Source organism: Meriones unguiculatus, chromosome 6 (assembly GCF_030254825.1).
Source record: "Meriones unguiculatus strain TT.TT164.6M chromosome 6, Bangor_MerUng_6.1, whole genome shotgun sequence".
NCBI lineage: Eukaryota > Metazoa > Chordata > Mammalia > Rodentia > Muridae > Meriones > Meriones unguiculatus.
This window is the reverse complement of record NC_083354.1, coordinates 33187905-33201954: the sequence shown is the minus strand read 5'-3', so window position 1 is coordinate 33201954 and position 14050 is coordinate 33187905. Positions and strand designations below refer to the sequence as shown.

The following is a 14050-nucleotide window of genomic DNA, read 5'->3' as shown; positions in this document are numbered from 1 at the left end:
GACGAAGTCCTCAAGAACAAACGATTCCAAAACCACAGAGATTTTGCATTAAAAAGTGAGTGTTTCTCAGCTTTTTTTTTTTTTTTTTTTTTGCATATGATTGACAGTAAAACCTGGGAAGGGTTATATAAATTTTAAAAACCTACAGGCCAAATCATCAAAATGGATGCAAACATCTTACAGATTATTAGCAAATTGAACCTGTTGATTTAAATTTAGTAAACTTATTCATTTATTAAAAAATGCATCACACGCAAGTGGATTTACTCTATGAATGTAAAGATTCAGCAATAAAAACTCGACTTGTTCTTTAATAATGTGTCTGTGTGTGGGTATGTGCGTGTGGGTGCTGTTGCCAGAGGCAGCCAGAAGAGGGTGTGGGGTCCCTTGGAGCTGGAGTTGCAGGAGGTTGTGAGCTGCTTCATGTGGTGCTGAGTCCTCTGCAACAGCAGCACATATTCTAACCACTGAGCGTCTCTCCAGCCCTCTATCGTTATCTGAAAGTGATAGTTTTTCTTTTAGGGGTAGAATAAATATGATGCCTTTTTTAGTGAAATGAAAAAACAGAAGGTGATGTTTTTGTCTGTGTATATATGTGTAAAGATCAAATTAGGGTAGTTAGTATATATGTCACCTTCAGCATTTGTCATTTCTTTTTGGTGAGAACATTCAGAATTCTCTCTTGTATCATTGTGGAAACTGAAATGTATCATTGTTAATCATTACTATGATTAATTATGTGCAGAACAATGGTCTGATAAAATTAAAGATCTATTCATGATAAGTTTTTCATTAAAGAAAAATCTGCAAAAAAATGTCAGACTTATTGAAATGTTGAAAGTATTCTCTTTGCAGTCAGAAAAACAAGGCCATCTGTTATTAAGACTTCTTTTCAGCAGGGTACTACATGTCCTAGTCAGCGTGGCCACATAGGAAGAAGAATCAAACAGCACAGGGGGTTGAACAGTAAAACAAAATGTATTGTTTGCACATGATATGATCGTGTCGAAAAATCTAAAAGATTCTGCGGACGAATAATTAGAATTAAGAAAGAGGACTTCCTTCTGGGTACAAAAATATCAACTATCAAAATGCTAGCTAAAATTAGCAAAGACTGTTTCAAAATATGTAAGATCTGTGTGGAGAAAGGGACAGAGAAATCATAAACCTTGAAGGACTGAAGTAGGTGGAGGATGCTCTCTATAGAGCAGACGGTTACATAATGTGGAGTTTATGCTTCTTCCCAAATTGACTGCTAGGTTATTGCACTCCGAATAAAGAGGGGATGTGAGAGTTTTGTGTCTGTTGCTGTGGACGTAAGGGAAGTGCATTAGCCCTTCTTCCCATTGCTGTAATTAGGTACCTAACAGGAAGAATCTTGAGACAGTTTAGGGAGCACAGCCATTCTGCAGGGAGGGTACAGTGGCAGTGACGTCAGAGTCCTCAGCCAGAGGGAGGACTGCAGCTGCTCAGCTTACTTTTTCTTCTAAGCCCCTCCCCCACAGCAATGGGATGGATGGTGCCACCCACGTTCAGAGTGAGTCCTGCCTTCTCCTTGAAGTATGCTTACAAACACACTTACAAGTGTGTCTCCTTGGTGATTCTAAATCCAGTCAAGTTGGTAATGAAGGATGAACCACCAAGGTGGGCTTCTAGGTTTCTATATACAGACATGTCCTAAGCTACAGGAACAACGACAGTGTGGTCCTGGCACAGAGATGGCCTGTAAGGGAGAGCGTCTTACATCATGTCAAGACAAGTGTGGCATTGAAGAAGGGCAGGAGGTTTCACGGAATGTTCTTCTTCTTGCTCTTTTTCCTTTTTCTAGTCACTCAACACATTTTTTACTCAGTCCCTTCCTGCCTGCAGGCTTGTGCTTAGCATCTGGGGTAGAATGGTAGGAAGGGAAAACCTGGTTCAAGCTCTCTGGACTGGCATGGTGTAGCATTATAATCTGAAAAGAGCAGCTTGCTTTGACGAGGGATCCGGCTTCAGGCACTGGAACGTGGGAGACTCTGTGAAGAGGGCATTGTTGAGCCCAGAAGGTCAAGGGCCAGATGAACTAAGGGAAGTCTGGGGAACAAGAGTCTGAGGCCTGGGATGAGGGGAGGCCTGTGGCTGCAGAAAAGTTGGTGGGAGAGAAGGGGCCGGGTTTGCCGGAGCCTCACTCACCATCCTAAGGACAAGGGGAATCCTCTGGGGAGCCAGAGGATCGTCAGGGCTGTGTCTTTTCACCCAGGAGTGCACACAGTTCAGGGCCAGTGTAGAGAGAAATGCCAGGCTTTGGCAGCAGGGCCAGGGGCCGGGTTTTTGTTGGTAGTGTGATCATACTGACAGAGCATGGAATCTCAGCTAGGCTGTAGGGGTGTGGAAGAGAGCCCACACGTGAGCCTGGCAGGTGTGGTTAGGAACTGCGAATTGACTAGTAGTAGGTGGGTAGGAGATGCACCCCTGCTTCCCTCTCACGAGAACAGGAGAGGAGTGTGTGTGGGGATACACAGTAGAGTCTCCAAAGGACATGTTGGTCCACATGCTCTTGTGAACAAACGTGTCATTTTTGGTCATGTCTGTTACATTATGCTATATTCTGGGAATGGCCACACCAGTTCTCCAAGCTTGCCTCTTGCTTGCTTCCAGGAGTCAGTGAAACTCCAAGCATTCTCCAGATGGGTTGGGGACTTGAAGACGTCAGTGACTTCAGACTTCCTGGACAAAAGCAGTTGTGTTGTGAGTGGCAGATAATGGAAACCAGCGATTGAGCAGAGGAACGCCTCCAGTAGAGGGCGCCCTGGAGCTGAGTTTGGGGAAGAGCCTGGGCAGAGGCTGAGAGGAGGCGCCTTTTGTGGGTACGCAGCACTGGCCTCTGATTTGGGCCTTTTGGAGGGGGACAGAGCTGAGACTCAGCAGTCAGGCAACATGGATTTGAGTTCAAGGTCGGACACTAGCTGTCTGTCCTGGCTGCTGGGACACAGTGGGTTCATCATTTCACGACTGTGTGTCTGTTTTTCTCATCCTGGGGACTTGAAGAGCAATAGTCTCTCAGGGATGGGAGCATAAAATGAGCCTCATTATATCAAGAGTGTAATACTATGGCTGAGCCATACCTTCAGAAAATGTTAGCTGTTGGGATTCCGTTGTTGGGACTGTTATTCGATAAAAGAATAGAACGATGTTCAGAAGTCCCTTTTGGTACAAGGAGGGGACCAAGGTACACAGAGAGCGACACACGAGAAGCTGGGATTGCTGCACTGAGTCTCCAGCCTCGTCAGAACCATGCCCTGCCTCGCTCCCACAAGAACAGGAGGGGTGTGGGGAACCGGCTGGCAGACCCCTCAAAAGACACAATGCCTGTCCCCCAGGGGCCAGCTCCCCTGAGCCCGAGTGGGAGTCCCCAAGGGACCAAGAGAAGCCGTTACCAAGCGAAAGGTCCGAAGCACAGACAGGCTGCCCTTCCTGGATATGCTCAGCTCCAGCAGGCTCACGGTGACAATGACACAGTCGAATATATTCCACTTCTTCTGGAAGTAGTAGTAGGGGTCAAAGGCAATGATCTTGAAGGCCATCTCCATCGTAAAAAACACGGTGAAGACCTGAGGAATGAGCATTCATTGCTGTGAGGCCCCTGCCTCGGGGACAGAAAAGACAAGGACAGCCAGAAAGGAAGCTGCTTTACTAGACAGCAGAGCATGCTGGGTGTGGTGGCACATGCCTGCAACCCCAGCCTGCAGGAGGCTGAGGCAGGAGGATCTCAGGGTCGAGGCCACACTGGGCTATACAAGAGTCTGTCACCAAACAACGACATTAAAAAAAATAAGAAAACAGCAAATTCTCTTGTTTTGTTCTTTCTGAGCTACCGATATTCAGAGAGCACATATTAGAACTCAGGTTTCCTCTCTCTCTCTCTCTCTTTCTCATGTATGCATGCATGTGTGCGTGTTCATGTTTGTGTGTGTGTATACACTCTCATGTGGTATACACTGTATTATTGCATGGATGTGCATCTGTCTACACAGAGAGGAGAGATTCATGTGGAGTCCCTTCCTCTCTCTCCACCTTATTCATTGAGGCAGGGGCTCTCACTTGAACCCAGAGCTCACCTATTCTTGAACTCTCCAGAGCCAGCTTGCTCTAGGGATCTCTTATTATCAGCCTCCAGGGGCTGGGATTACAGGTGGGCCGAGACACCCACCCACTTGCTCTTATGTGGGTGCTGGGGTCCCCTCGAGTCCTCAGGCACAGGAAGTGATTCACCTTTACCTCTTCTCTGTTCTATCCCAGTGGTGGTGGGTGCTGAGTCAGCAGATAACCATTAGAATAAACGTCACTATATAATTACATGAACAAGAATCAGTCTGGTTGTTCAGCAGTTAAAATGTGTGGGTGAGACAACACAGACTAAGATAAAAGTCCTAGCTCAGCCACTTCCTCTCTTACATAGGCAACACATCCTTTCCATGCCTCGATTTCCTCATCTGTGTAACGGGTCAAATGGGAGTAAATGCTTGGGTAGTTCTCAGTAGCCAGTCATGAATAATAGCAGTGAAAAGATCAGCAATCCAGGGCCTCGTAAGATTCCCTTTTGCAATGAAGGTCTTCAACTGTCTTACAGAGGACAGAGCATCAGGTAAAAGCCAGCAAGGGAAGCAGGCAGGGAAGAAAGAGAGCAAAAGGACAGGGTAGGGGCTCAGCAGCCCCAGTCTTTTATCAAGGCCACCTAGGAGCTTGGAAACAGGCGCAGCCTCTTTCTGACAGGTGGTAGAATGGAAGAGTACCCTGGACTTGCTCAAGTGGACAGTTCATTTTCTGGATGCGTTTGATGGATGGCAGACAGCTTGTGCATGCCTCCTGTTTCCTGCTCTGCCCTCCACTCTTCAATGACCACACTGAAAATAAACCCAGGGGCTGGGGAGATGGCTCAGTTGGCCAAGCAGTGCCACAAAAGCAGAAAGACCCTAGTTTAATTCTTCTAATCCCTGTAAAGCCAGGCCTGCTGGCACACACCTCTAACATTGGTGCTGGGAGGGCAGAGGCAGGAGCCTCGAGAATCACTGGCCAGCTAGTCTCCCTGAGCTGATCAGGTTCAGTGAGACTCTGTCTCCAGAACAACATGGCTAGGAGGATGGAGGCTGGGAAAGACTATGATAAAAATATACTGGATGAAATTCTTAAAGAATAGATAAATACGTAAAAACAACAACAAGCAGTGGATGGCTCCTGAGGAATGCCATATGAGGTTGTCCTTCAGATCCATGGTATGAACACACACACAGATTGTCTTTGATGAGGATGTGGCATTTAACCTCATTCTGGAGGAGAGGCCAGCTTCCTTGTTTTGTAAGGGATGAAACCCCTCCCACCTCAGGGCTCTCGCCATCTGCTTTCCCTGCTGGTCTCAAAGCAACCCCCTCCAGCTTAGCTGGGCTCCTCCAGCTTTAACGTCCCATGTCTAATGACCACATATCCCCATTACTGCTCCCCCACTCTGCTCTCAGAGTGACGCCCACACACCACCTAGCGAAAGCAAGCAGCCCCCCGCCCAGCTTCCCCCCGCCCCCCGCCGTGGTGGCTGGGGCAGCGGCACCGGGGTCACTCACAATGTTGCCAGCTTGGAGCATGGCGTCGAAGGCGTCGGTCATGGGGTGGTGCTCCATGGCCATGAAGAGGGTGTTCACCACGATGCACAGGGTGATGGTCAGCTCCGCAAACGGGTCCGTCACCAGCTCGAAGAGGACCATCTTGAACTTTATCCACTTCGGGCAGCACTCCCAGATCAAGTACTTCTGAGCTAAGCTGATCAGGCAGGGCGGGCACCTCAGCCTAGACTCCTCAAGTTCTGCATTGGGGTGGAGTCAATGACAGCTGTCACTCACGGGCCCCTCTCCTGTGGCCATACCAATACCTGTGACCTTCACAGACCCAGGCCAGCCCTCATCTCCATGCCTCTGCTTCCTCCTTGTGCAGCAATGGGACTTTGTCCGTCACAGCCATCCACCCAGTCCCTCAGACTGTTGTGGGCTGCCATCTTTTCTTGTGCATACGTGTTCATGTACTCAAGCATAGAAACCAGAGGACAGCTTTGGCTGTCACTTCTCAGGAGTCGACCCTTCTATCCCCTCTTCATCTTTTTCCCTCTTTTAGACAGGGTCTCTCGATGCAGCCCCAGCTGGCCAGGAACACACTATGTAGCCCAGGCTGGCCTCAGACTCACAGAGATAGATCCACCTGCCTCTGCCTCCCGAGTTCTGGGATTACAGATGTGCCACACCAAGCCTGTGAGAATGTGCTTTGCCAGCCTGGAAGTCACTCAGGAGGTGAGGCTGGTCTGCCAGCAAGCCGCAAGGCTCTCTGCCTGGCCGGCCCAGGGATTACACGTGTGCACTGCCGTGCCGGGCTTTTCGTGGGATCTGAGGACTGAGCTCAGGCTCTCAGGCACTGGCAGAGCTGTCTCTGCAGCCTGAGCTCATCCAGCTTTTACTGCCCACTGCTCATATCATGCCCTTGCTTTTCAGCCCTCTTGAGCTTCGCAGCCATCTCTCTGCTGACTCTCTTGTAGATATGCTTCAATTCTTTTGCCCACTTTCCCCTCCCTCTGCTTGCCTGGCAAAGTACCCTATGAATAAACTGACCTTTCCCCCAGCCAGCTGAACATGGTTGGACCAAATACCCAGCCAGCCTTACCCAAGCTGTTCTTGAGCCTCTGCCAATCCCTGCCCAGGAACTCTGGGGTGCAACTGGTCCCCAAGAGTGAGCTACCTCATTCAGTGTGCAGTGGAACCCAGTATGGCTTTTATATTATTTTAAAAAAATGACAAAAATATTAAAACACGGTTTCTATACCAGATACTTCAGCCTTGTAGATCAGTCTTAGAAGTTCACCCTTCCCCTCTCCTACAGCCTCTGCTCCTCACTCTGTGCCCACTCAGAAATCAGAACCATCCACAAACAGCTCCTTTCTCCATCGGATCTGCACACCCTCTCCTGCCTGTGTCTACAGAAGCAGGAGGAGCCACGCCCCTCAGAAGAGAAGCCCCACCCTTCTCAGCTGCTCCGCCCCCTTCTCCATCTCCCCCTGTTGCCCGCTGTGGGCAGGTCGGCAGGCTTTAATTGTATTTCAGCTTTAGAAGAGGCCTCTGGACCACTTTCTCTCATCTTTTGCTTCTTCAACAGCCAACTTCCTTGCAAGTTTCCTAAACGTAGTCTCCATTTTCTTTCTTCTTCTTTTGTCTGGAGACCCCACTTTCTGGTTCTTACCCCTCCCAAAAAGCAAGCAGAAGCCTCTTTCTGCATGGACAGCATTTGTAAGCCAGGCGAGGATGATACCTCAGCTTCGCTCTCCTCTCCATGGCTACCCTGTGTTTTGTCTTTTGCTTCCTCTCCGGGCTTGAGATGTTGGTGAGCGCAAGCCTTCTTGACTCCCTCCAGTCATCTTCTCCCTAGGTGATCTTATCGACCCCCCTGGCCCCACCAAACCACGTCCGTGCAGATCACTCCTAAATTACACTCCAGCTTCCTGATCGCTCCCTTGCGCCACAGGCTCATCCCTCCAGCCGCCTCCACTGCGTTTCTGCTTGGCTGAGTAATCAGGGCCATCTCTACGGAGGGCAATTTCATCGCTTTGGGCTTGTCCATAAATTCTACCGTGTGCCATACATCCTGCAGGCACATATACCAGCTGACCCGAGCACTTCCCCCATGTTTTCTTATGCACACACTTTGCCCCCAAAGCTCCTTTCACTGTAAGCTTAAAACAACAAACAACAAACAACAACAAACACCTATCCATGTTTTCTTCTTTCTTTGTAGCCTCACTATTTTTCGTGTCAAACTTTGGTGAATTTGCAGTTTATTTAGGGTACGGAGCAATGTCCCCTATAGTTCCCCTCTACCCCGTCTTTGGTTGTTTCCATCAACAGTATTTCTAGGATGAAATACTTTTCCTAAGCAGCTGAAATGGGGTTTTATTGTGGTTTTCCCACATATTACCATGTACACATGTCCATTTCTCTCTCACAGCCTATTTATTCCCACCACCACGCTGTGCTAATTACCCACTGGGAGTTTTTCAAACTACAGATGTCAAAACTGGCAGAGCACAGTTTTGCGCAGAAGTTGATGTGTTCTGGGAGAGAAATTAATCATCCCTATTTGGAATGAAAGCGGACTTTCCTGGACCTGTTTTGGCACCAGGAGAAAGCCTGAGGAATAGTGCTAAAAGAGGACATTGACAGATTCCATTCTGCAGGAAGCAGCCTGTCTGAGGCGCACAGCGGGCATGGGGTCATTTCTGTGTGTGTGTGCGTGTGTGTGTGTGTGTGTGGTGGGCAGCACGCTGCCTGCCACATGTGCATGAGGGTATGCCTGCAAGGGCCACAGTGCCGGTGTCTTCCTCTTGACATTTTTCTCTAAGGCTCCGACGGCGGCTGGCTGGAGAGATCTGGGGATCTACCTGTCTCCACCCCCAGGGACTGAGGTCACAGGCTCATGATGCTGTGATCCGCTTTTACAGGGGTCTGGGTGTGAATTCAGGTCCTCATGCTCGAACGGTGAGCACCTTGTCAGCGTTGGCACCTCCGCTTCATAACCACCATGGCTGGTCTGGATTGGCTAAGGGACACAGGCACAAGAGTAACCACACCCCGCTAGCCTTGAACATGGCCTCCTTCCCAGCGGCCGTGGTCAGAACTTTCCTCCTGGACAAGGAGATAACAGCCTCAGTCTCCTCTCTGGCACCCTCTCCGACCACTCCAGAATCTACCTGAATGTTCCTCTATACCCTGCCCTTCTCTCCCACTCTCCGAGATCCTCCCAGGTGGATATGCTCAAAACCCCCCAGAAGCCAGGAAGGTGCCCTTCAACACCTGCTCTCCTGTGTCATTCTTCTCTTTCCGTTCACAAGAAAAGTCCTTGACGAGGCAGCCTGGGTGCAGCCTCTCCATCTCCTCACCTCTTAGTCTTCATGTGTGGTCTCTGCTCACTGTTTAGCTATGACAGTCCTGGTGTGTGTGTGTGTGTGTGTGTGTGTTGTTTGTATGATGTGTGCATGTGAAAGTGCACACGCCTGAGCTGTGGGCTTTCCTCTAACCACCCTCCACCTCGTTGCCCTGACACAGGGTCTCTCACTGAACTGTAAGTTCGCGGATTTACTGAGACCAGCTGTCCAGTGAGCTCTTGGGAGTCCTGTATCTCTGGTCCCCAATGCTGGGCCTCAGGCACCTGCAGCCAGACCAGTGTTTGTTTGTTTGTTTGTGTGTTTGTGTGTTTGACATGGGTGAAGATTCGAACTCCTGTCCTCATGTTTGTAAGGTAGGCACTTCACCCATTGAGCTCCCTGTCTGCCTTGATGATCCATGCAGACCACCAAAGCTTCCAAGTGACACACACTCCCTGATGTCTGCACAGCTTTGCCTCTGCTGGCCTTACTATTCTCCCTGGAGGATTTTAGACTCTTGTCTCTTCTGGGTCACTTCCAGGTTCTCTCATATTTCAACCTCTTTCTTCTCTGTCTTCTAATGGCTCCATTTCTCCTGACCAACCACTAAACTCTGCCTGAGTTCTCCCTGGTGTCACCTCATCTCCTTGCATCTTCTCAGAACCACTGTGTCTTCGGGTCGCTATGGGATATATCTCTCTAGGTCCCTCTCCACATCTGGATTCTAGAACCGTCATCACTAAGCCAGCTTCCTGTCAGACACTACTACTGGGCTGTTCCCAGGCCACGTGCCTCTTCTCAGTCCTTTCCTCTGAGGCCCTCTGGTCTGCCCTACAATGCTCACACTGGTCATTACACCAGCGCCCCTCAGTTGCTTATTCCAGGACCATGTGCACCGTGAACCCCCGAATCTCATGCCTCTCAGAGACCTGTGCAATCTCCCACTCTCCTGGTCCTTGCTGCCGCTTCCCCAGAGTTCAGCACTCTAACTCCTGTCCCATTTTCTCTTGTTCTCCCTGCCATCGCCTTCCCACTTACATTCCACTCTGCAAGTATCAGAACCACCTTTATGAAATCCAGATCTTGCTGTCTGGCCTCCGGCCCCTTAATGGCATCCCCCTGTTCTTGGATGAAGCCCAATGTCCAGTAGAGTCTGGGGGTTTTTTGGATCTGGCCCTCGCCTCATTCCCTAGCCTTATTTTGAGGCCCTGTTGCTTTGATGTCTATGTTCCAGATAGCTCAGGCTTTTAAATGTCTGCTTCAGGACTTGTCTGCCCAGGATACTTCCCTGACCCCAGGCCAAACTCTTTCTGCTTCTCTTAGCATCCCTCATTTCTCCAAGACACTCAGCACCCCACTAGCGACTGGTGTCATGTCCTTCTCTCCTGCTAAGTGTGATAACAGCTGTGCTCACAGTTGCAAGTCTGCGCCTGGCCTTCTGGTTTGGACGATTGTCAAATCTCAGCTTGCATGCCAAGCATGGATAGCTGGCAGGCTTTGAGTTAAGTGAACCGTTACACTCTTATTGGCTTGAACCAAATCTTCTCCGGGGCAGTCACCCTGAAGGAACTGATCCTGTGGGTCCCATCATGACTTGGGCAGCATGAAGCGTCCTCCATGGACCTCATAATGGATGTAGCTCCCAGCTAGAGAGATGATGAATGTTATGCTCAGGAACTCTGGCCAAAGTGGCCGTTGCCTTTTCCCCAGCTTTAATGTGGCATCTCCTGACTCTCCTACCACTCGTTCCTCTTACCTCAGATGTCTAATGATTCCTCCTGTTAATTTTTCATCTCTTAGTCCATTACAAATCAGCCCTGTTCTTACAATGTTTTGCCAGTGAGAAAGCTGAGGCAAGAGAATGCCAAAGTCAGCCAGGCATGGTGGTGCATGCCTTTAATCCCAGCGCTCAGGGAGGCAGAGGCAGGTGGATCTCTGTGGGTTCGAGGCCAGCTTGCTCTACAAAGTGAGTCCAGGACAGCCAAGGCTACACAGAGAAACCATGTCTTGGAAAAAAGAAAAGAAAAGAACCCCAAAGTCATACAGTCTACTATAAAGGGCAGAGCCCAGATGCAAACCCAGGCACCTGAGCCCCAGCTCTGTGTTCTCACCCCCGCCACCTCTCTGCTCTAAGACCTTCGTCTGGTCGGAAGTGTGATGTACTTGTGTTCATATTTTTCTTGCTCCCATCTTTCTTTTTCAGTCAAGGTCACACGGCATAGCACTGGCTGACCTAGAACTCACGCCTCCCTCTTCAGTCTTCCTAGTTCTGGAATTTGGGGGACACACCACCATGTCCCTGAAATTTTTCTTTCGTGTTTCTGTCTGAGGAACTTTCTCTTGTGGTTTTCATGCTGACCCCCCTTGTGCCCTCACATTTCTGGTCTCCCCGGAGAGGCTGGCCTTCCCCTCTCACCCAGGCTTAAATTGCCGCAAGAACCTCTGCTCTCCACGCCTTTCTTTCCTGTCATCCCTCAGCGCTGCTGGCGTGTCTATCTACGCCGATTGCTTCTGTCTCCAGGGCACACACTCCGTGAGAGCAGGTGTGGATCTTATGCACCATGAAATCTCGGGCTCCTGGAACAGTGCCAGGTGTCTAGCAGATGTCTAGCAGATGTTTGGATGAATAAATCTTTTTAAGAAGTTCCAAGGGATAAATGAAAACTCAAGCTATTTGAGTTGTGCAGCACATTCTGTGGATCTGCCAGGGACTTTTTTTTTTTAGGTAAGTAGTTGGGTTTGTCAAAGATGAGATTCTCCCCACCCTGTCGTGAAGTAAAATCTGGGGTAGAACAGCCTCTGTATCCAGAGAGGAGAACACAGCCATGCTGTCTTGGGACTTGTGTGTACAAGTGGCCCTGGCCCAGCAACACCGCTTTTTCCCCACTCCTCAGCTGAATCATAGACACACCCCTCAGGAGACTGAGTCTGTTCCCGCTTGATTGGTCGAATTGCAAAGGATTTGGTGAAACCAGTTGGCTAATTTACTTAAGTGGTCTTCCCATGTTTGCCACAATGAAGGTTTGAAACAGAAGTGAAGTCACAATAATGAAAGTTACAGCCACCGAATGAAGGGCCGCTGAGTTTCCTGCATGCCTGGGAACTGCCTGCTACTGTCTGCCAGATCACTTCTGCAGATCCTGTTTGTGAGTAGATTCGAGGCAGGTGCCAATTTGAATAAGAGGAGAACTAGGGCCCTTCTTCATTGAGTCTCTTGTTTAGGGAACTTTATGCACATCAAAACCACATCAGGAAAGGAGGTTGAGGCCTAAGGCCTTAGTGAATCTGTGATCTCAGACCTCAGAGAGGTCCTCAGGTCAGGCTCAGCTCAGCACGGAGGACCGGCATCTCAGCGAGCAGCACTTACCCTCAATGACGGAAGTCATGATGCTGACCACGCTCATTGCCCTCTGTGCTCGGAAAGGTTCATTCAAGTACTCCGCAGACAGGAAGTTCTTCTGCCCTGCGGCATCAGGAGCCTGCTGGGACACAAGCAGAGTCAGGACACTGCAGCGTGATGACTTCAGCAGCAAAGCTGGGCCACTTGGCTTCTTGTTGGCTAGTCTCACAGCTGTGAACCGGAGGGGAAGCGTGGAGAAATGGTGTTCCAGCCTCGGGTTAAGAACTCAGCTGTGGGGACTGCGCTCAGGGGCAGGAAGGAGTCAAGGTTGGAATGTATGAGCCCAGGCAATAAGACCCGAGAATTTTGTTAGGAGAAAGAGCTTGCTGAGCCCCAGGGGAGGCAAAGAGGCTTAGAAAACTAGGGAACTTGCTAAAGAAAACTCGGTGCATGTCCTTGTGGTGTAAAAGGACTTAAAAGGTCACCTTACAGTTGCTGGGTAGTTTCACCAGAATAAATCATGGTTGAACATTCAGGAATGTGACCTGTTCTGGGGACAGATACAGAGAGTGAGGGGTGCACCCCGAGAGAGTTACAACATGCTATATGAGGCATTTTCCAGGGTTCAGACAAGCAGAGTTCAAATGGTAAGGTCAGAACTGGGGAAGAGAAATAGGGGATTTTACCCTTATCTTTACCTCATCCCTCAGCTGGGGTATGAGGCAGCCAGGATACAGGGAAGGACAGGGGTCTGGAGAAAACAGCAAAGCTGGTCTCAGCTGGCTCTGGCTGGATCTCTTTGGTCCCCTCCCTGAGAAACACAGCAAGGTTTGCCCTTTCCCCTAATAAATCGGGTCCAACCTTATGGGTAGTCACGTTTTTATATACATTTTTATATCTAATGCATCTAACTGTAACACAGTGAATCATGAGTAAAGACAACTTCTAAGAAAGCCTCTTCCTACTACAGGAAGAAAATCAGCCCAGACTGCCCAGGAATGGAAAGGAGGAGGAACTCCAGGCCAGGACTTCCTGCTGCTGGCGGCAGCTGCCTGGATAGCTCTTAATCTGCAGGGCATAGTTTCTGCTTTTTCTGTTCACCTGCTAACCCCAGACTTTGCCTGGCCATGCTCAGTGAGATTTCTTCCTCCACTGTCTCACAGGAGCTAAGACTGGTGCTGTGATGGGGATCAGAGAGAATTCTGGAGGTGTGATCTCCCTGCACATGGCACTAAGACACTTACCAGAGAGCCCTGCAACCTGGCTGTGACTTCAGGACTCTGGGTTGGTGACTCTGTTTGCCCTAGAGACACACTCTTTACCTATCTTCCCTGCTCTGTATCCAGAGAAGGCAACTTTGGCCCTGATCAGCTTGGCCAGCAGGAAGCCCAAAATGGACAGTAGGAAGGGAGCAAGGGTCCCCTTCAGCTGGCAGCAGTGTGATTCTCTGCCTAAGACCACAGGCCCCTTAGCCATGGATCTTGACATGTTCTGATTTGGGGCCTCTTCCTCACGTTTTCAGCTCCTTACTGTTACTGCCCTCAGGGTCTGTCACAGCTCCTTTGTTCCCTGAGCCCTGCCCACACCTTTGTGAATCCTTTGCTAAATCCCTCCTCTTGCCCACTGAACAGGCCATCTGCTTCTTCCTCAATTGAACAGACCCACTTGCCACCAGACTGACACAGCCCAGCTCTGCTGAACTTGCCAGACTCAGTGAAACCAACAAGTGCTGTCTCTATGAGCCTCTCTGCATGTGTGTCTCTGGTAGCCGGGGGCCATTC

General features: G+C 49.7%; 1 protein-coding gene across 3 annotated transcripts in view; it reads right to left on the bottom strand.

Annotated features, from left to right (window-relative positions):
- Positions 1–14050, bottom strand: part of Scn10a (sodium voltage-gated channel alpha subunit 10) — a 90065-nt gene that overhangs the window by 33718 nt on the left and 42297 nt on the right. For all 3 annotated transcript variants that reach the window (XM_060385061.1, XM_060385062.1, XM_060385063.1), the window contains exons 12-14: positions 12297–12408; positions 5595–5833; positions 3417–3590 (exon numbers count right to left, since the gene is read on the bottom strand). In XM_060385061.1, coding sequence (XP_060241044.1) covers positions 3417–3590; positions 5595–5833; positions 12297–12408 — 525 coding nt within the window. The remainder of the gene's footprint in view (positions 1–3416; positions 3591–5594; positions 5834–12296; positions 12409–14050) is intronic.